Source organism: Lissotriton vulgaris, chromosome 10 (genome assembly GCF_964263255.1).
Source record: "Lissotriton vulgaris chromosome 10, aLisVul1.2, whole genome shotgun sequence".
Classification (NCBI taxonomy): Eukaryota; Metazoa; Chordata; class Amphibia; order Caudata; family Salamandridae; genus Lissotriton; species Lissotriton vulgaris.
The window spans coordinates 945,184,174-945,206,478 of record NC_141698.1 but is presented as its reverse complement, the minus strand read 5'-3'; the positions used below and the strand labels follow the sequence as shown (position 1 = coordinate 945,206,478).

The 22,305-nt window shown below is 47.6% G+C and overlaps 1 protein-coding gene across 3 annotated transcripts in view; it reads left to right on the top strand.

The window, feature by feature from the left end:
* The window catches only part of PPP1R9A (protein phosphatase 1 regulatory subunit 9A), a 782,694-nt gene that overhangs the window by 640,544 nt on the left and 119,845 nt on the right, over nt 1-22,305 (top strand). For all 3 annotated transcript variants that reach the window (XM_086941937.1, XM_086941939.1, XM_086941938.1), the window contains one exon: nt 21,537-21,694. In XM_086941937.1, the coding sequence (XP_086798063.1) occupies nt 21,537-21,694 (158 nt within the window). The remainder of the gene's footprint in view (nt 1-21,536; nt 21,695-22,305) is intronic.

Genomic DNA, 22,305 nt, shown 5'->3' with positions numbered 1-22,305 from the left:
AGATCAAGTAGGTTGTCATGTTTGACGGTTTCAAAAGCTGATGAGAGGTCGAGTAGGATTAGTAGACAGGCTTCATTTTGGTCAAGGATTTTTAGGGCGTCGTCTAATACATGTGTCATGGCTGATTCGGTTCTGTGACCTGCTCTGAAGCCTCATTAAAATTTGTTCAGCAGGTTGAAATGAGCAATGTGGCTGTTCAGCTGTAAGTTAACACATTTTTCTAGGAGTTTGGCTAACATAGGGATGTTAGAGATCGGTCGATAGTTATTAGGGTCAGACGGGTCCGCCATGGTTTTTTTTAGGATAGGCGAGACCTGCCCAGTTTTCAGGATGTCTGGAATGGATCCTTGAAGGAGGGAGGTGTTAATGATCTTGGTCCAGAGGAGTAGCAAAAGCGGAATGAAGTCTTTTAGATAGTTGGCAGGGAGCAGGTCTGTGAAGTGATTTGAGGGTTTCAGCACGTTTAGCGTCTTTAATATCGTGTCTTCACTGGAGTTGCATTGTTTTTTAGATTAAATAAAGTGAGGTCATTAGTTAGGGCACCAGTCGGGAACAGTGATGGGGTCTTTTTCGATTCTGATATAGATATTAAGTCCTAGAGTAGATCTGATTTTATGGATTCTGTCTTAGTGGCGTAGAAGGATGCAAATTCATCCCAGTTGGGAATAGAGAGGGGGTTGTCGATGAAGACATTAGGTAGGCTCTTGGTTTGGGATTTTATAAGATCATAAAGTTTTTTGGGCGGTTCTTGGCTAGGTCTATTTGAGACTCCAAGAAATCGGTTTTAGATTTTCTGATCTTTCTAAAGTAAGCGTTCCTGGATGATCTTAGCAGTTTGAGGAGATCCGCTGAGGGTGTAGCTCTCCAGCAACGTTCAATTACTCTAATAGAGCACCTGTTATCATTTAGTCTCCCATCATACCATGGTTCTGAGTCTTTAGATGAGGTTCTTTACAGTTGCAACTGGGCCATTTTGTGTAACAGGTTGTTCATGGAGTGAAAGTAGTGATTTGTCAGCCCCTGTACATCTAACATGTCTTCCGGGGGATAAAGCGGGATTGAGTTGGCTAAGGCTGTAAGGTCAGATCTGACGTTTTTCAGGTTTCTCTTCCATATCTTAGTTCTCAGAGGTTGTGTAGGGAGTCGTTTGATGGTTTCCAGGACTTGGAATGTAATGAAAGGATGGTCAGACCAGTCGCATGGAAGTATCGAGTTGAGCTGTGTGGAGGTCGCTTTGGAAATTATTAGGTCTATAGTTGCACCCTTGTTGTGAGTAGAGCTATTACATATTTGTATTTGTATAAAGCAAGCAGCTGGGTTGTAGCGGACAGCACGACCAGACTTAGTCACAACCTTATTAAACTTTATTGCCCACCTCAAATAATCTGCTGCTAATAGATCATAAAATAAATACAACACTTAGTAGATGAGAGGCAACATAAAAAGGACAAATCAAATGTACATATTTAGACTGACAAAGTTGTTCTTGTGTCGGTATCTTTCTTTTATTTGTCGGATGTATTTGCAGTATGCACAGGAATGATATCAGCCAACGCGTTTCTCCCAGAGCAAGGGCTTCTTCAGGACAAATACTGTAGACAAGAAAGTAGTTCCTACGAGTTTTTCAAAGAAGTGCGTCAATGGTAGAATCTAGTCCAGAGTTGAGATTATCCCCTGTAGGGGAAAACTCTTTGAGGAAAGCAAAAGCACCTGCAAGTCGCACTGTCTAAGTCATCAAGTGGGAGCCGTGTTTGGTGTACGTCAAGCCACCAAAATAGCTGGTTGAGATTGAGGTCAGTGATTGTTGGACCTGGGCCTCTTGGCAGGGTCATCCCTAAACTTTTTGCCTTCCTCCAATACTCTCTCTGACCTATTTTGTTTGGTTTAATGGCTCTGGGCACTTTACCACTGCTGACCAGTGCTAAAGTGCATATGCTCTCCCTACTGAAAAGTGTACATGTGATTGATGTCCATGATTGGTTCATTGGATTTACTGTTAGTCCCTAGTAAAGTGCACCAGGAGTGCCAGGGCTTGTAAATGCCAATACTGCTAGTGGGCCTGCAGCGCTGGTTGCGCCACCCACAGCTCGCTCCAACCCCGGGAGCAGCCTTAAAATGTGTCTAGGGTCTGCCATTGCAGAACCTGCGTGCAGTCTGGTACTGTCATGCTGGCTGGGCAAGTGCACCCACTTGCCAGCCCCTAAACCTTCCCTTAACTTCATATTAGTCACCCCTATGGTAGGCCTGAGGGCAGGGTGCATTGTAAGTGTAAGGTAGGACAAGCCCTGATGTGTGTGGCATGTCCTAGTAGTGAATTACAACCCAATTCGTTTTTCACTATTGTAAGGCTACCTGCTCCCCTTAGGCCAGAATGGACTGCTGGAATTATTACACTCTATAATCCCAGCAGGCTCAGGGAACATGGTAGAGAGTCATGTTTAGTATGCCTGAACTCAGAATAATAAAATACTTCTTTTAGTAAAGTTTATTTTAATATCCTGGGTTTGCAAATGCTACTTTTAGAAAGTTAGCATTTGCTTGTCTAACCATTTCAGCCCGCCTCTGCTCTTGTGTGTATCTGACTGTCTGAGTGTGTGAGTGACAGGGCTGGGTGTTGACAGGTGGTGAATGGCAGGATGACACCTTAGTGGGTGGTGGGAGTTTCCCCTGAGTGATGCATCAGGCTGTGCTCTGCCTCCACAATGCTGGCTCCGCCCCCCTGGGGAGCGACTGATGACTCAGCCTGCACCTGGACCAGGAAGGACCGAAGCTTGTCAACAAAGTGCTCAAGCTGCCCCTGTCTTCACAATGCCGGCTCCGCCCCCCTGGGGAGCGGCTGATGTGCCTGCCCTCACATTGAATGCAGAAGCAGAAGTACCCACCACAAGTGCTCAGGGACTGAGAACAGTTATGCAAAGGCCCCCCTGGCCTGTAAGAACAAAAGAAACTGGGTATAAAAGTAGGAGCCCTGCTCCTTGTAAATTAGATCCAGTTTGCGCAAAGAAGAAGCTCTGCCTGAAGAGAAGGACCCTGGAAGCTGCAAGGAGAAGTACTGACTCTGACCCCAAGAGACTGGCCTGTGGTGGGTGCCTTGCTGCTGAAGGAGAGCAGGAGAAGAAAGACTGAAAGACTTTGCTTTTATCCACCTTGTGCCAAACTTTTACCAAGATCTCCAAGGGCTTGCTGCCGAACTTGCCCCCTGACCAGCGCCCCAGGAACAGTGGGCGCTACCCTGTCCCCCTGGAAGAAGGAGCTGCTGTGAGCCATCAATCCGATCGACACAGCTGCTGAAGGAAAGAGGAGCGCGCCGTGAAAGAATCCCTGCGCCCCTCCTCAGAGGCCCTTGGCACCCCGTCCCGCCGAGCACCGCATCTGCTAACTGGCCGGCACCAGGTGACACCGTAAGGCCCAGCCTCGCTGGCCTAATCACCGTCCCTACCGCCTGCCTAACTGCGAAGCATCGCAAGAACGGACTTGGCCAAGTATCTGCTGTGACCTGAGAGGCTTGTGTGCGCCTCACGCTGCTACCCGGGGCTCTGCCCCCCTTTTCCAGGACCTGAGGTGTGTCGCCGTCTGCCCGACCCGCGCCGCAACGCCAACCTCTGAGCCAGAGCCGAGCCGCCGCTCGCTCCAACCCCGGGAGGAAGACACCGCGACGTGGACCGCCGAGCCGGCCTACACCCGACCCCTTCAGAAAGACAAAGGTACTGTTTCCCGTCCCGCGGTGCGAGCCCCTGTCCCGCCTCGCTCGCACCGCCATCTGCCTCAGCCGAGCCCCCGGAGCCGCGCAGTGAGCACTCCCCGGGCCCCCGCTCTCTCCCCTGACAGCCGTGCAGCGCGCTCGTCAGGCTGACAGTGACTCCCCGGCCGCCGATCCCGCTAGAGGCGTGAGATTGGGCAGACCGGGTCCGATCGTTGGCGCAGAGAGGCCCTGGCTGATTGAAATTCTTGCTGGAGGAACGTACCAGGACTAGGGAAGAGTCCGCAACCCTTTTTAAAAAGCACAAGAACAATTCTTTTAACGCTGAACAAGAACTGTGGCCCATTTTCGAGAAAATAACTGGAACTGAATTTTGCCTACTTGAGACTGTATTCACCAACCTGCGTAAAGTTTATATAAAGAGATATATTTTTACAAAGAATCCAGTCTTGTGTCATTGTGTGGTGGGTTGGTGGTTTATTGTGTGTGATGCTGCAAATGTTTAACCCAATGTACTCCAGAGTTTAGCCTAGACTGCTTGCGCCACACTACCTAGAGGGTAAGCAGAGGTTGTCTTGAGGGTAACCCTCAGCCCTGACGAGGAAGGTAGAGTCCCTGCTTGTCGCTAGTGCTGCACTGCGCCAACTAGAGACTCCCCCTTCCTACATTGGTGGCAGCGGTGGGATCGCGAATTTACATTTGCAGTGTTTTACCTTAGCTACTGACCATTGCATAGTGATTACAGTCCAGTAACTTAGCCACAGACTTTTTTTGATTTATGTGTTGCTAGAAGAGATCTCCATGTGTTTTTGAAGTCATGCCGGTGTCAGTGAAAATGGAAAAGGCACCATCCATTTCTTCTATTGACTGTGATTGGGAGAAACTAGAAAACTATACCGGGAAACAGCTCAAGAGCTTCTGCAAAAATTGGAACATTTCCATGACCGGACTCTCCAGAAGGGAGCAGTTCCAAAAGCACTGAGGGCCTGGGTCAAGGCAAGGAATGCCCCTGGAAAGGATTTTGAATTTGAGGATGCAGAACAGCAGCTGGAGGGACCCCTGACTCCAGAGTGGAGGGGTGCAACCTCCCCATTGGGTAGCAGTGTTTCTGGCCGAGGTCTGTCACCAGAGGAGCTGGCGGACAGACAGGCCACCCGAGAACATGAAATGAAGTTGGCGGAGCTGAAATGGAATTGCCAACTGGAGCTAGAATCTAGGAAGTTAGCCCTGAAAGAAATGAAAATGGAGCTTGCGCATGACTTAAGAATAAGGAAACTTGACTTGGAGCTCGAGGGGCTTGAGGCCAGGAGGGCTTCAGCCCAGCAACAAGAAATATGTGTAGCTCACAGATTGAGCTTTGCTGAGTTGGAGGTGGAGTCCAGCTCAGATGGTGGCAGCAACATTAAGGTAACCAGTGCTGACAGCATAGTGCGCGCACCTAGAGATATGGCACCTGACTTGGAGGGGGTTAACATACATCAGGAGGTTCAAGGGCATGAGGTAGCTCCATTAGTGCGCAGCGTCCCTGAAGGGAATAGGGTAGCTGGCGTAGGAGTTCATGGTCCTAGTGGTGGGAGGGATTCCCCCATGGTTGAGGTCCTGGTGGGTGAGTGTAAAGACCGCCCAGAAGAGTGTGGGTTGTGTGACAAAGACAGTCTGCTACTGTCTGGCCAGTCTCAGAAGGATTGTGTGGAGTATGTGTGTGAGGCGTTGGATGGAGAGGTGGAGGATAGTTTGGTTAACCCTGCTAGGGGGCTGTGTAATCCAATTGTGGGAGAGCATACTTTAAGTCCCAGTTTTCCAGAGCTATGCCAACACCTGTTTGAGAGTGAGTTCTCTGACCCCAGGGAGCTCACATTGGAGGCAGACCTTGTGGTGGATTCCAGTGGGTCTGGAGAGGCATTGGGGTGTGATCCTGTGTGGAGTGGCTCAGGTATCTTCCAGCCCAGAGTGGTGGGAGTGGCGCAGAGTAGCCCAGCTAGGTCCTGTAGTAGTGAGAGGGGTGTAGGGCCTCACGTCCTGTCCTTGAGGGGAAGGAGTGAGAATGGGTTTTGTCCCGGTAGTGCCCAACCTCAGTCTCAGAGCCTGGATGGTTCTTTAAGGGAACACCAGGTGGGGAGCCTAGGCTGTCCGGATGAGTCACCCGCTGAGGGGGATCCCCCAGTGGCTAGAGAACGTGGAGGCTCTGTAAACAGAGCTCCAGTAGTTCTGGTGTCTGGCAGTACCACTCCAGTTGGGAGGGTGCAGAAGTCCAGAAGGAGGGGCGAGAGGGGGAAAGAGTCCCCAGTGGAAGAACCAGTGGGTCAGGGGCCAGTCAGCAGGGCTGCGTCCCCAGTGAATGACCATGGGGACACCACTTCTGTCCTGGGGGATCTTCCCGCACTGTCAGATGGACAGGGGTTGGGAGATCTGCGCCAGGCAGACTGTCGCACAGCACATGAGCTATGTGCCACCCTCAGGGGGGGCATGCGTGCTCCCCGGGAAGTCCTGGTGCGCCAGGCAAGTGTTCAACTGCAGGGTTGGGTCCCTGAGTTGGAGAGCCAGGTTCAGGTGTTGTCTGACCTGGAGGGCGGGGCCTCTGTAATCAGTGTCCTGACCCATGTCACTTCTAGGGGTACCACTCCAGTTGGGAGTGGGCAGTACTCTGGAAGGGGGTGCAGAGGGAGGAAGTCATCGCCTCTGACCCCGGTTCAACTAGAGGGTCTAGACCCTAGGTTTAAGGGCCAGGTGCAGGGTGTCCCCCCTAACCTGGTGCCCCAGTTGCAGGATAGCACCCCTGAACTGGTGGGCGGATTGTGCAGCCCACCTGCCACAGGTGCCCTAACAATTCTGGAAGGGGGTACCACTCCAGGTGGGAGGGTACAGAGCCCCAAGGAGGAGGACCGGGTGTGGGAGAGCCCACCCCAGTTTTTGGTTCAGCTGCCAGGTACAGGCCTGGAGCTGGTGGGTCAGTGCCAGGATGACATACCTGACCTGACAGGAGGGAGAGTGGACAAAGGGTGCCAAGCACCTGGGGCTACTGCCCCCCACTCTCTGAGGCCACAGAGGTTTGGGAGCCCTGAGAGGCATGAGGCCTGGGTCTCAGCCCTGACTACTGTCAGTGGCCACTGTGATTTGATGACTTTCTGTTGGGACACACCTGTGAGCGAGTTAAGGTTAGAGGCTGCACAGGTGGTGTCCACAGAGGAAGAGAAGGGTGCCCCATGGAGTAGCTGGGTGGACCCTGAGAGTATGTACAGAGGATTTAAAATAGGTTCTGATTGGCGTAGAACTGGAATGTGCCCCTGCTGTTGCGGGCCAGGTCCATGTTCTATCGCCCTAAGCAGGGAAGCCCATCACAGTGGTGATTGGTCTACCCTGCGTTTTGGCTGGAAGGGGGTTGTGTTGGACCTGGGCCTCTTGGCAGGGTCATCCCTAAACTTTTTGCCTTCCTCCAATACTCTCTCTGACCTATTTTGTTTGGTTTAATGGCTCTGGGCACTTTACCACTGCTGACCAGTGCTAAAGTGCATATGCTCTCCCTACTGAAAAGTGTACATGTGATTGATGTCCATGATTGGTTCATTGGATTTACTGTTAGTCCCTAGTAAAGTGCACCAGGAGTGCCAGGGCTTGTAAATGCCAATACTGCTAGTGGGCCTGCAGCGCTGGTTGCGCCACCCACAGGAGCAGCCTTAAAATGTGTCTAGGGTCTGCCATTGCAGAACCTGCGTGCAGTCTGGTACTGTCATGCTGGCTGGGCAAGTGCACCCACTTGCCAGCCCCTAAACCTTCCCTTAACTTCATATTAGTCACCCCTATGGTAGGCCTGAGGGCAGGGTGCATTGTAAGTGTAAGGTAGGACAAGCCCTGATGTGTGTGGCATGTCTTAGTAGTGAATTACAACCCAATTCGTTTTTCACTATTGTAAGGCTACCTGCTCCCCTTAGGCCAGAATGGACTGCTGGAATTATTACACTCTATAATCCCAGCAGGCTCAGGGAACATGGTAGAGAGTCATGTTTAGTATGCCTGAACTCAGAATAATAAAATACTTCTTTTAGTAAAGTTTATTTTAATATCCTGGGTTTGCAAATGCTACTTTTAGAAAGTTAGCATTTGCTTGTCTAACCATTTCAGCCCGCCTCTGCTCTTGTGTGTATCTGACTGTCTGAGTGTGTGAGTGACAGGGCTGGGTGTTGACAGGTGGTGAATGGCAGGATGACACCTTAGTGGGTGGTGGGAGTTTCCCCTGAGTGATGCATCAGGCTGTGCTCTGCCTCCACAATGCTGGCTCCGCCCCCCTGGGGAGCGACTGATGACTCAGCCTGCACCTGGACCAGGAAGGACCGAAGCTTGTCAACAAAGTGCTCAAGCTGCCCCTGTCTTCACAATGCCGGCTCCGCCCCCCTGGGGAGCGGCTGATGTGCCTGCCCTCACATTGAATGCAGAAGCAGAAGTACCCACCACAAGTGCTCAGGGACTGAGAACAGTTATGCAAAGGCCCCCCTGGCCTGTAAGAACCAAAGAAACTGGGTATAAAAGTAGGAGCCCTGCTCCTTGTAAATTAGATCCAGTTTGCGCAAAGAAGAAGCTCTGCCTGAAGAGAAGGACCCTGGAAGCTGCAAGGAGAAGTACTGACTCTGACCCCAAGAGACTGGCCTGTGGTGGGTGCCTTGCTGCTGAAGGAGAGCAGGAGAAGAAAGACTGAAAGACTTTGCTTTTATCCACCTTGTGCCAAACTTTTACCAAGATCTCCAAGGGCTTGCTGCCGAACTTGCCCCCTGACCAGTGCCCCAGGAACAGTGGGCGCTACCCTGTCCCCCTGGAAGAAGGAGCTGCTGTGAGCCATCAATCCGATCGACACAGCTGCTGAAGGAAAGAGGAGCGCGCCGTGAAAGAATCCCTGCGCCCCTCCTCAGAGGCCCTTGGCACCCCGTCCCGCCGAGCACCGCATCTGCTAACTGGCCGGCACCAGGTGACACCGTAAGGCCCAGCCTCGCTGGCCTAATCACCGTCCCTACCGCCTGCCTAACTGCGAAGCATCGCAAGAACGGACTTGGCCAAGTATCTGCTGTGACCTGAGAGGCTTGTGTGCGCCTCACGCTGCTACCCGGGGCTCTGCCCCCCTTTTCCAGGACCTGAGGTGTGTCGCCGTCTGCCCGACCCGCGCCGCAACGCCAACCTCCGAGCCAGAGCCGAGCCGCCGCTCGCTCCAACCCCGGGAGGAAGACACCGTGACGTGGACCGCCGAGCCGGCCTACACCCGACCCCTTCAGAAAGACAAAGGTACTGTTTCCCGTCCCGCGGTGCGAGCCCCTGTCCCGCCTCGCTCGCACCGCCATCTGCCTCAGCCGAGCCCCCGGAGCCGCGCAGTGAGCACTCCCCGGGCCCCCGCTCTCTCCCCTGACAGCCGTGCAGCGCGCTCGTCAGGCTGACAGTGACTCCCCGGCCGCCAATCCCGCTAGAGGCGTGAGATTGGGCAGACCGGGTCCGATCGTTGGCGCAGAGAGGCCCTGGCTGATTGAAATTCTTGCTGGAGGAACGTACCAGGACTAGGGAAGAGTCCGCAACCCTTTTTAAAAAGCACAAGAACAATTCTTTTAACGCTGAACAAGAACTGTGGCCCATTTTCGAGAAAATAACTGGAACTGAATTGTGCCTACTTGAGACTGTATTCACCAACCTGCGTAAAGTTTATATAAAGAGATATATTTTTACAAAGAATCCAGTCTTGTGTCATTGTGTGGTGGGTTGGTGGTTTATTGTGTGTGATGCTGCAAATGTTTAACCCAATGTACTCCAGAGTTTAGCCTAGACTGCTTGCGCCACACTACCTAGAGGGTAAGCAGAGGTTGTCTTGAGGGTAACCCTCAGCCCTGACGAGGAAGGTAGAGTCCCTGCTTGTCGCTAGTGCTGCACTGCGCCAACTAGAGACTCCCCCTTCCTACAGTGATGAAGGCTTTGAGGCTGTTAACCCCTGAGTCGTTCTAGTCGTCCCAGTGAAGATTGATATCTCTCAAGTAAATCTGCTTAGTGTGTTGGTTGTCATCTGATGCTAGATTGTTCATTAAATGTTCTATGAAATTGAGGTTATCTCCCGGGGGATGGTAGAAGGTGTGTAAAGAGCATATTTGTTTCTTGTTGTTGGTGATGTTTTAGCATAGGTATTCACAAGAAGGTAAAGCAGGGGCATTGGTGTTGGTCACTTCACTGTTAGGTAGATCTGGTGTATGCAGGCTATCCCTCTACCTGGCCTGTCGGTTCTGTCTAGTCTAGTGATGTCATAGCTAGGTGGAAGCAAGATGTCCATGATGGGAGTAGTTGTTTCATTTAACCAAGTTTCTGTCAGGATCAAGATGTCTGATTCATTCGTGATAAGTAGGTCAGCTATATCGGCTGCATGTCTGGAGGTGGACTTGCAGTTAAGGAGGATACAGTGTAGCCGCGGGTGGGTTGATTCTGAGGTGGATTTGGCTGTGATGGGGATTCTAGTGAAGTTATTTTCTGCAATGTCTGTGGAGTTGAGACTAGTGGCTCTGTGTGTGTTGATTGGGATAGATTGCATTCGGAAGTCAGACTGGGGTCTAACTGGAATTCTCGTGCTCTGAGGTGGGTAGGGTAGCTCATAGGAGCGTAGGAGGTCCCCTAAATCTAAGTCAGATAGAAGGTTTGCACCCCTGATAGGGCGGGCAAAGGCATTAGGGTGTGGGACTGTGCTCCAGCGTGGAGAACCATGAACTTGGGAGTTTGATGGAGGATGTTGGAAGCGACTATACAGTTTAGGGCGTGGGGACATGCTGTATTCCTGTTTAATGCGATTGGAGTTGGTTTGTTGTAAAATAAGATCGTGGAGGGTTCGGTTGTCTGATTTGACTTGTTGAAGGGTAGATAATATCAGGTCAAGTTTAGGGTCAGGCGTGATAGTTTTGTTATTGGAAGGGTGGGCCGAAGGAGTAGACGGAGTAGAAGTCTCTTTAGATATGGCTGTGGCAAGAGCAGCGGGGGTATGAGTGGGGCTGATGGTCCCATGGGAGGAGCTGAGAGTAAGGGAGCGGGGGGAGGGTTAGATATGGCGAGCAGGGTGAGAGTTTTGGTAGGTGTCAATGCTGAGATCCGAGGGGGTATAGGAGAGGCTGTTAAGCTGCAGGGAGGTGTTGGGAGTAAAGGTGAGGGTGAGATATGAAGAGCAGGGATTGAGATTAGCTGAGCGCAAGGGTAGTGAGGGCTGGTGAGATTGGACAGGATGGGGGGCCCCTGGGAGTGAGGCAATGTAAAGGGTCTTGAAGTGAATACGTTTTTCTACATGGAGCCAATGCAGCTTGCGAAGAAGACCCAAAGCAGAGGAGAATTTGAGGAGAGCAGGGTCATCTCCAGGATGGAGCACCTATAACAGAGTCACAAAGATGTGGGAGCATTGAACACCTGACTTTCAACAACCACACCTAACAGTTATCATGAAGAGAGACAAAAAAGCTGTCTCCCTCCTTAAGACCCTTTGTGCTCTTGCAACAGGGATTGTAGTCCCACCTTTAATTCCTGCTATCCACCAAATGGCAGTCACCAGGAAGATGAAAGATCAACCACCTGCGTTACAGAACCAGTTGAATATCTAAAACGGAACCTGTGCCCTCTTTCCCCTTAACAGGGTCTAGTTTCCACTGTTTGGGAAAGTAACCTCACTTCCATCTTGTGCACATAAACAGGCCAGGTTTTCCAAAATGGAGACTGCATGACTGCCCCATTCTGATTCAAAGCAATACCAAAGGGGATGATGGACGGAGCGCTTGAGCAAATCAAACACTCACCCCCAGTCAACTGATCTGGGTTCAATCCATCACCATTCTTTAGCTCCATCCACCACCCCAGTTCAGACATGCAAATCAGTCTGACCCTGTGCATCCTGGGAACAGTCCAGCAAGAACTGCCAAGCCATGTCTTTCCTGGACCGGAAACAAGCATCCTGGGACAGGTTTCGGATTCATAATCCTCATCAGCCAGGCTACCTTGAATCCAGTGGTAGGGTGAGCAAGGTACCCACGTCTGGGCATACCCTGCCCACTTAGAGCAAACAAAGCGATACCAAAGGGGATGATGGACGGAGCGCTTGAGCAAATCAAACACTCACCCCCAGTCAACTGCTCTGGGTTCAATCCATCACCATTATTTAGCTCACTCCACCACCCCAGTTCAGACATGGCCATATGCAAACCAGTCTGACCCTGTGCCTCATGGGAACAGTCCAGCCTAAACTGCGAAGCCATGTCTTCCCTGGACCAGAAACAAGCATCCTGAGGCCGGTTTCAGATTCATAATGCTCATCAGCCCGGCTATCTTGAATACAGTGGTAAAGTGAGCAAGGGACCCACGTCTGGGCATACCCTTCCCACTTAGAGCGAACAAAGCGATACCAAAGGGGATGATGGATGGAGCGCTTGAGCAAATCAAACACTCACCCCCAGTCAACTGATCTGGGTTTAATCCATCACCATTCTTTAGCTCACTCCAGCACCCCAGTTCAGACATGGCCATATGCAAATCAGTCTGACACTGTGCCTCATGGGAACAGTCCAGTCGAACTGCCAAGCCATGTCTTCCCTGGACCGGAAACTAGCATCCTGGGACCGGTTTCGGATTCATAATCCTCATTCAGTCAGGCAGTCATACAGTGTGTAACCCTCTCTTCACAATCCATACACATACATCCATGCGCTCGGGTTCTCAGCTCTAGAATCCGCATTCATCATTACAAGCTGAACTTTCCATGAGTGAGCCAGTAGATCTCCACTCTTGTGACTCAGATAGAAAGATCTGCTCCACAGAATATGGTATGTGCCACTACAACTTCACATGCATGACCCCTGGCGAACAAGCAATTCTGCGTGTTCGCAGAATTTCTGCCTGTTCGCGGAGATTTTTTACTGTTTTGCGGAGATTTGTGTAACGCGACGCAAATTCCACCCACAACTAACAATTACTGGAAATGTTATTCCAACGTGAGGTGCGTGGCACTTGGCAGAGCTGCATCACAACTCTAGTTATGGCTCCACATAAACAATGGGTTCAGTGCATGATCCTTTTTTCCTGTTCGCAATTGCTGTTTGTGTACTCGGGGGAAATATCTTGCGAACACGCATTTTGAGAACCCGAACAAGCAAAACATTTCTCAAAGTCGCGGAACGCAGAATTTTGGGTAATTTTACGTTCTCCGCGGAACGCAAAATTACCCAAATTCCGCAAATTCCGCGACCGGAACGGAATTTGCCGCCCAGGCCTAAGAATTGTCCAGCTTTGTCGCAATGACTGAGATTATCACACAAAAGAACAATGTCCTGAAGTACGATAAAACAGTGTAGTTAGTTACAGTGTCTCGCTTTGCTGAGATGGGCGCATAAAAGCTGAGCACTGTTTTTCAAAGGCCACAAGATGGCGATAGTGTAACACGGGAGGTATAGGATTTTCAATATATTATGAAGTGGAAAAGTCCTGCAACGAACTTCAGAGATTTGAAGACTGAAATACAAAACCAGCACACCCGCATAATTAATGTAAAAAAGGGGCTCCTGCTCAAACCATAGTATCAAACAGATGTGGATGTCATGCAAATAAACCGGGTCAGTCTAAACTGCGGAAAAAGAGGGGCCCATTTGGAGAACTGTACAATGAGAAGATCCCCGCTGGGGCCCCTTTCACATCCTGCAGTCGGCCTCGGGCCCCACATGGCAGGGATCCTGGACAGACTCTGTCAGTTGATCATGTTCCAATCGAGCCAGGGAGGCGAGGCTGGGTAAGGGAGGAAATCTGTTTAATGTGTTATTTCTCTGCCGCCCCACCCGGCAACAGGTGTCCAACCTAGGCTGGGGGCTGTGCCATGCTACTACTAAGTGTGGGTGACATTATACTGCTCGCGAGAGTGTCACTCCTAGTCATTGACTGTCACTCATAATTACACTGACATTATGAAAATGTCACACATAAGCAATCTGAAAGCTTGGCAGCTATGGCTAAGAAGGACTGTGTTCAGAGCATGCACAGAATAGGGTTCATTACTACAGATTTAAGCAGAAAAAATGCCTCTGATGGTATTCCCACAAATGAAATCAGTTGTAATCTTTATTGTAAAAGTGAATTGAAACTTAATCTAAAACCCGAATCCAGACTTTACAACAGAAACGAAATCATGGCTCCCTGCATCTAGAATGACCATGACGCTGCAGTTTTGTTCATCTTATAAAATATTTCACAAGAGAGGACCACAGGTTTCTTGTGCACAAGAGATCCAAGATGAATGTACTAATAAGTATTTATAATGCACATTTCTGCTTCAGCTGTTGATAGAATAATATTCTAGCATCCACTTACAACACATGGAGATGTGTTTGGACAAAATGAGACCTAGAACGTTGTGTAATCTCAGTAGCCTGTGTCACACACACAGATGTCAGCCTTGCATTTAAGAACACTATGTCGCTCCCAGCATCCTGTGTGGAAATGCCAAACTTTGGGCAAGTGGAGACGCAGAGCTGGTACAAAGGAAGAGCATTTCTGGCGTAAGGTGCAACAAGGGAAACAATGGGGCAGATTTATCAAAATGTCACGCATGCAGTGCAGCGACACCTTGCTGCTGTACATGATAGGGAGTGTGGAAGGAATGCACAATATTTAACATTATTTGGCACATTCCTGTCTTCTCCTTGCACTCGGACCTACACAGACAGTGAGGGTGCCTGCATTGCAAGCAGTATTGTTTTTGTGCAGGAATGGACACCTTCCTGCTCAGGAGCAACCCCCTGAGGCTTTTTCCTCTTTGTACGTGTGCTGCAGACTTTCTCCTCCTCATACCTCTAATGGGAAGGCATAACATGTTGATGCATTCCCAGGTCTACCATCATGGTAAATCTAGGATTGCTTCAAAATCCATGGGGCAGGGTAATGCAAGGCAGTGACGTGTGGTGCCTTGCATTACTGCAGATCAACCATGCCATGCAAGGTGGCCTTGCATGGCTTAGTAATTCTCATCCTAGGTGTTGCGTCACCCTGTGTCTCCTTGCATGGCTAAGGGTGGCACAAAACCTTTTACAAATATGCTCCAAAGTTGCAGGAAATTGAATTGGTTACCTCCAAAGGTTGTCGATAACTTAATCTCCTTTTCTCTCCTTAACCGCATCGCTGCGGCGGCTATTCCCGCTGTGTGCGGCAAAATTCTAAGAGCCTTGTTACATGACAAGCTCAGCTCGTCATCAGCACACGACCACCGTGGTTGATGACGAGCTGAGCTCGTCATCAGCAGCGAAGGGGTTAAAAGATGTGATAATTGGGTTTAGTGTATTTGATGGATATGTCGAGCAATGCAATTGCTTTTAGAGTACTGGCAGTAGAAGAAACAGGGGGGCATATCAGCAATGCTTCGTGATAACTATCGCAAAGCGGATTAGTGCTCCTTTCCCTAACGCCTGCTATCGCAGGTTTTATAGAAACGCGTATCTCCAAGGTGATAAAAATTCCTGCGATAGAAGTAAAATCTTAGCTTTGCAGGGAACATCACTGGTTTTCCAGCGATGTTCCTTGCAAAACGGCAATAACCTTGCTGATACGACCCTGAGGTCGTATCAGCGGAATCCCCCCCTATGTTAGGGGTGGCTGAGTCAAGAATTTAGCAGAAAACAGTAGTTTCTCCAAAAGCTAACGTCTGCTAAAATGCTAGGGCATCCTTGCTGATAGCGCGAATCCGCGCTATTGATGTCCTGACATGTAGTGTATGTCAGGAACGCTTACTTTGCATCTCATTAGAAATGCAAAGGTAGGCATAGTGCAAAAGGGTGCTAACATGCGAATATGCATGTTAGCACCCTCTTGCTGATAGCGCAATGGTTTTATCTCCGCTTTTCTGGCTTTTAAAGCCAAAAAAGCAGAGATAAAGTCCTTGCTGATAAGCCCCAGGATTTATAGTAAAGGAAACCAATTTCTCTTTCTCCAATCCGAGTCAAGGAGCCTGTGCCAAATCCCTGTAGCATGCGCATTTTCTCACCAATCTACTTTACTGGGATTGGCAACGGGCCATTCAAGTTCCATAGTAAGGAAGGTTTAAATTTGTGACCTTCTGACGTCATGAGTTAGATCATTATCCTATTGATCTTTCTGACCTATATGATCCTTTTGAACGCCTTGACATCAAGGCTATCTCTCCAGTGGATTCATTCACTCAGTGGTGATCTTCTTTAGTAAGACTGGAACATATTCAGTGCAAGTTACACACTGGGTTCCACATTCAGTGCATGAAACTAATGAGTGCACTTATTCAAATTGGTTCTCGATTTATAATAGTTAAGCTCAGTGATCTGAAGTAGGTGCTTCAATCCACGACGCTGTTTGCCTACAGTTGAAAGATAGGTCGCAGCAGTATGTGCTTTGACCCATGAGGTTATCTTAATAGGACTCGGTGACACACACCCCTATGCAGCTGCCCTTTTCACCATTTATTCTTTCTAGCAGTCTTGAAATTATTACATGTAATGTTATTGCAACGCCCCCTGCATAGCCTTCTGCTGTTTCGCTATGCTATGTCTATTTTATTAACACGGCTGGAATTAAAATATACAAAAATAAAATCCATTGAGCTTTAATTCGTTAGAAGTTTTGTATTTTGAATAATGTTGTTTGATTAATGTGCTGTGTTTGGCTCCTGTTAATAAAAACATTTGCCTGCCCTATCCTCATCCTCAAGGTGTAAAAATGATTTTATTACTTTGAACATACACTTGGAGAACCACATACAAAAAACATCAGTGGACAACACATACACGCTTTTCGCTGTAACTAAGCCAGACAGATGTTGCTATTTTTTAACTTTTGCTATCCTTGCTTCATTTCAGTCCTATTTAAAGCTAAATAGATGTCACCTGATAGTTGAACATTTGCAAAGGTAGCATCTCACCATTGAGCCCTCTCAGACCTTATTATCTTCCTTATATAACTCCTGGCTGGACATGTAAGCACTGGCTCCTAGGAAGAAGTGGTGTGAGGGGAGCTTTTTGGACAGTTCTGACTAGTTGATTCTGCCAAGTTTTAGCTCGTGTAGGTCATTTAGTTACCATATTTTCCGGCGTATAAGACGACTCGGCGTATAAGACGACCCCCTACTTTTCATGATAAAATGTAGGTTTCATGCTATACTCGCCGTATAAGACTACCCCCACTTCCAACGCAGTCCTGCAAAGCGATTTTGGTCATTCACTGCGCCATTTGTTCTATTTGCCTATTACTTTTTATTTGCTATCGATACTTGCACAGTGCTTCCACAGTGCCACCATCACCTACGTAACATTAGTTCTTGTGTTTGAGTGCCCTCCATTTATTTCAATACTATACCGTACCTCTATGTGCACACATGTCACTTTTTCCTCCTGTAATGCACAATTTTCTATTGAGAAGCGGTCTGACACCTTCGGGTGAAGTCCGCACTATGTAAAAACGCATGAACACATACCGTAAAGTTTGGTACCCGGCGTATAAGACGACCCCCAACTTTCCAGAACATTTTAAGGGGTTAAAAAGTCGTCTTATACGCCGGAAAATACGGTATACATCATTTAACCAAACTTTGTGTGTTTGTTAATGCATGTGGTTAACCAGAGCTCTCCATCAAAAGTGGTCATCAAGAACATTTGTTTTGAATAAATGTAAAATGTAAATGTTTATAATGATTCAAGATTTCAATTTTTGCAAAAGTTGTTCGTGAAAATTAATTTGCGAAATGAGACCCTCTCTACGTTTTAGTTAAATGCGAAAAACGATAGTAAATATATGCAGACTTAATGGATATACTGACTATGAAATGAATGAGACTTATATAGCGCATGACTTACCCTGGGGCATCTCAGCGCTTGCTTAGGGAACCCGTCCTGGTATTCCCCTGTGAGATAACCCTGGCAGGGTATCCACAAGGTGAAAGTCAGGCATCCCACCGCGAGGGGCCGTTGTGGAGATTAAGCAAGCTATTGCCCAGAGTCGCAGAGTGTGAACCCGTGAGTCGAGAAGGCACCGGAGCGAGAATTAACGAGTCCGTGGAATTTTTGAGCCCAAGACCCGCCGAGGCGGGGAATTGAACCCTGGTCCCGGGCCGAACTCAAGCTCCAGGTCTGCCGCCTCTAACCCCTGAGCCACACTTCTCCACTGACTATGAGAAAGGGGATTATTAGATGAGGTGGATGGTAATCTCCCACAAGTAATAATGTCATTATTTTTGTTAGGTTCAATAAATGTTTTAGTAATTTAAACGTGAGCACAACCGCTGGTACCTATGGCACTGATCAAACAGGCTTAATTTAAGAAAATGTGTAAAGCATTTAGAAATACCACAAAGTTAAAAAGTGGAAAGAACAAACATAAAAAAAACACATTCCAAGTTATAAAAATTGAAAATAATTTAGTGAATAAAATGACACCAAACAACAAAAATCCAGTTAGGGTGAAGTGGAGATCTGAATTTTTAAACTTTAAAATCAAAACAGCACCAGAAAGCGCAAAGCCCCAACCTTTGGCAACTGGTCATGCTAGACCGGGACAAGGGTAAGGCTTAAGGCGACCGTGATGGACCATGGGTTGGAAACACAGGTCGGTTTGCTCTGTGCCATAGCTCGACCCATAGTAGCTATGACACAGAACAAACAGGTTTAATTAAAAGAAAAGTGTAAAGCATTTAGAAGTTCCAAAAAAGTTAAAAAGTCGAAAACATAACACAATAAAAATCATAATCAAAGTTATAAAAATAGAGAATAATTTAATGAACAAAATGACTCCAAAACAACAACATTCTAGTTAGGGGAACTGGAAATATGAATTTTTATACCTTAAAATAAAAGTAGCAACAGGTGTTGCTCGCTGTCAGGACTATTGCAGCTTTCTACCTTCGGACGCAGACTGTTTTCTGGATGTTATATTTCCTCAGTGGGGCTAGGCTGTAGGTTGTAGCCAAGAAGGGTTCAATACTGTTGGATGCCGGTTGGTGCAGCTGAAACAGATTCGGTCCTGTGGAGATGAACGTAGCGGGAGCTACTGTGAAGTCAGGCCCATTGGGATGACCCTCTGCAGATTGGCTGACAAGTTGGTCCTTTTCCCTCAATTGTTCTCCAGGCAAAAAGTTAGCAAAAAGTTTCTAAGTCCAAGTTTGTTTTTTAGGTTTAGGCAAGAGGAGTACATTTTGACACCACCCAAGGTTCCAGGACCTCAGGAACAGCACTTGGGGTAAGGACTCACCCAAATAGATGCCGCAAAAATGTTTTGGGCAGGTCCAGTTGAAACTGATGAGCTGTGCTCTTCCAATAGACTGTGTGAGGCATTTGTGTCCCTGTAGCTTAATAAAAGGCCACCCACTTCACCACTGAAGCCCACATCTTTGTCCTAGGTGCAAATGGGAGGATGTCCAGCCCTTAGGGTTCTCTTCACAGGTATCAACAGCAGGTGAAATTGTTCTGTCTTCCACAGGTCCAGTTGTGCTTTGAAGAGGTTGCCAGGTGTGCCACATTTGTGAGTGGTATTCGCCTTTGGGTAGAGGTGACTGCTGAACTCTCCGTAACTAATAGGGAAAATGTTCCCGGGGTAATTCTATCTACTTTTGGCAGCAGTTCCTATGTGCCCTACAGCAAACAATCCCACAGGGCCCCTCTACCTAAATTCAAAATGGCAGAACCTTTCTTTCCCTGTGTAGCACTCCTGTACCCATCCTACAGGTGGGCAGGGAAATTAGCAACCCTCCCTCAGGGGCAGCCCCTCTCCCACTAGGGTAGGTGCCTGGCTGGCTAAAGGAGACAAAGGACAGGGCCTGCCCTGATGTTATCCATATCTGCTTGTTACAGGGAAGGTCTGTTTGTATTTAATTAAGTTCTTGGGCACCTCCTAGATGGTCATTCTATCAGAGGAACAGAACACCTCCCCACCCCCAAGAACGTTGCCTCTGCTCTGGAAGCAAGCATATACCTCATCAAGGAGCTATTCAGCCCTTAGCTAATAGCTGGAAGTTCATGCAAATGGGTTTCGCAAGGCTTTAAGGATGAACAATTGATGTTTTTTTAAAGTACCTTTTGAAAAATGTTAAGTACAAATCTGACTGTACTAATGATATGAGCTTGTAGTAAATATTTTAAAAAAATCCAACAATGCACTTTTTTGCTAGTTCCTTTGTGTAGATAATATTATTTCATTTTAATATTATATCCCAATACTTCCCTATGGAAGAGTTTAGCCTGCTATTGCGAAAACAACTTTTGCGGGCCTAGTCACTGTAAGAACAAATGTTCACCTGACCTACTTTTAAATATCATGCACCCTGCCTTATTGGTATTTAAGTCCTACTTAGGGGTGACATATTAATATTTAAAAGGAGGTTTTAGCCTGTCAAAAGGGGTTCTTTGACTGATCAAATCTACAGTTTTACAACAGCACAGACAGGCTACTATAGTAGTGCTGCATTCATGTTTTGCACTGTCTCTATATTGGGGGCACAGTGCATGCTGTAGTCTACTAGCAACATTTTACTTACAGACCCTGGGTAAATTTGTACCACATATTTGGGAGTAAGTTAATTAGGCCAGATATGAGTATAGTCAATTTCAAAGTATTTTACGGGTCGGAGCACATGCCTGCTTAGCAGAGTCCCAGTGCAGTGTCAAAAAACCAGCAGCATCAGTCCATAAAAATAGGGATGATCATGCAAATAGAGGCATTTTCCTACACAGATATTTTTGTTCTGATTTACAACTATGCTTAACAGATGAGCATAAGTGATGAAGAAAATAAGAATTTCATTGTGCACTTGCACTGTCCTTTAGTCACACAAGTCGACACAGGGCAATGCAATTGCTTATTTGACATTTATTAAGCCATGCAAATCGATATTTGCATGTCCTTGTGTCCCTTTACACTTGCAATTTAATGCAAGTTAGTCTTGTGCGCAACCTTGTATTAGCCTGCACCAAGGAGATGTTACGTGTGTAGCGTGGGCATCCTCATGCATCCACGCATGTTTTTTTCAGCAAACCCAGATTTACTAAGGTCAGTAGGCCTGAGTTTGCGCCACAATGGTGCACATTCCTGAGGCTGGTGTAACAAGCAGAAATATCTTAATTTATCCTTGTTATTTCCTCTTTGAATGTGTGCTGCATTCTGCAGCGCTCATACAAAGAGGAATACGTCTCTATAAATAGTTTTTGTGCAGGAAGGTACCTCTTCCTGGATACAAACTATTCTGCCCATAGCACAGGCACCCTTGCTTCATGCCTGCATTGGTGCTAGCCTGCCACAAGAGTGCCAGTGCAAGGAGAGTGTAGAGGTGTGCCACATCTTAGTAAATATGTTGGGCCTTATTTATGAAGGCCTTGCGCAGCCGGTGCGTCACTTTTTCCTATGTTAAAAGTGACGCACCGGCGGCGCAAGGCCTCCATAAACAAAGCCGGTTGCATTTCTGCTCTCTCTCTTTTGCGCAATGCTGCGCAGCAAGGGACCCAGCTACGTGTCATTGCGTGAAGGTTTAGTAAATCTCTCCTTTATTTTTTGCCATTAAGGCTCTTCTTTAGTGGTGGCTCTATGCTCAGGAATTAAGTAAAGGAGAAGAATGTGTCATTACCAGAAAGTAGAAGAACAGAAAGCAGCAAGTGGAAGAATGAAGGAAGGAAAATATGTGCAATAATAAAAATAACTTTCACCTGAGGAACGTGGAATTCATTGGAGTAAATTGATTAAAATGCAAAAAAAGCATGTGTAGCATAACATGTGTGTTTGGAAAAAACTACAAAGAATGGTGACAGTAGTGTGAAGGATTTAAAAAATGAATGAATGTGCTTCTATAATACTTTGTTCTTAGACCTGAATGAAGCCATCCCAGAAACAGAAAGATTGAATTCCAAAGCACTTAAAACTCGTGTCCATCTCTCTGTGAAGAACAAACGTCATCGCCCCTCTAGAACACGGCTGTGTGACAGCGTCAGCTCAACCGATGGGGAGGATAGTCTGGAAAGGAAGGTAATTAATACAGTGTTTCTTTCTCTTTCAAACCCTCTGTGGTGTACCTAGTTTCTAGCTGCCTCTCCCTAAAACCACTGAATTGTTTGTGATATATTGGGCACTATTTCATATATTTTAATGTAGGTCTCTGTTCCCTAATTGGAATTTATCTTTGTGCAGATATGGTCACAGATGTGACGGCTGCAGGACGTTTGCTACCTTGTACAGTATATGGTAGTTTTCTCACTGGTGCACATAGCTTCTTGTGTATTGCAATAGGTGCAAGTGGCATTAGGAAATGTAGCTTTATCACTCAGCCAAAATATCTAACTGACCGAGCATCTTGTCAGTAGCTGTGGGATTCCATTTGTGTAATGCCTCACAAACACTGGGGCATATTAGCAAGGACCTCGGAAACTGCCGGTAAAACGGCGATAATGGGCTTGCTAATATGGGTTATAGAATTCCAATAGAAGCCCAGGTTAGATGTCCTGCACATCTAACCTGGGCTTCTATTGCAATTCTATGACGCATATTAGCAAGCCCATTATCGCCGCTTTAGTGGCAGTTTTCTGCCGCTAAAACGGCGATAATTTTAACGAGGTTCTTGCTAATATGCCCCACTGTGT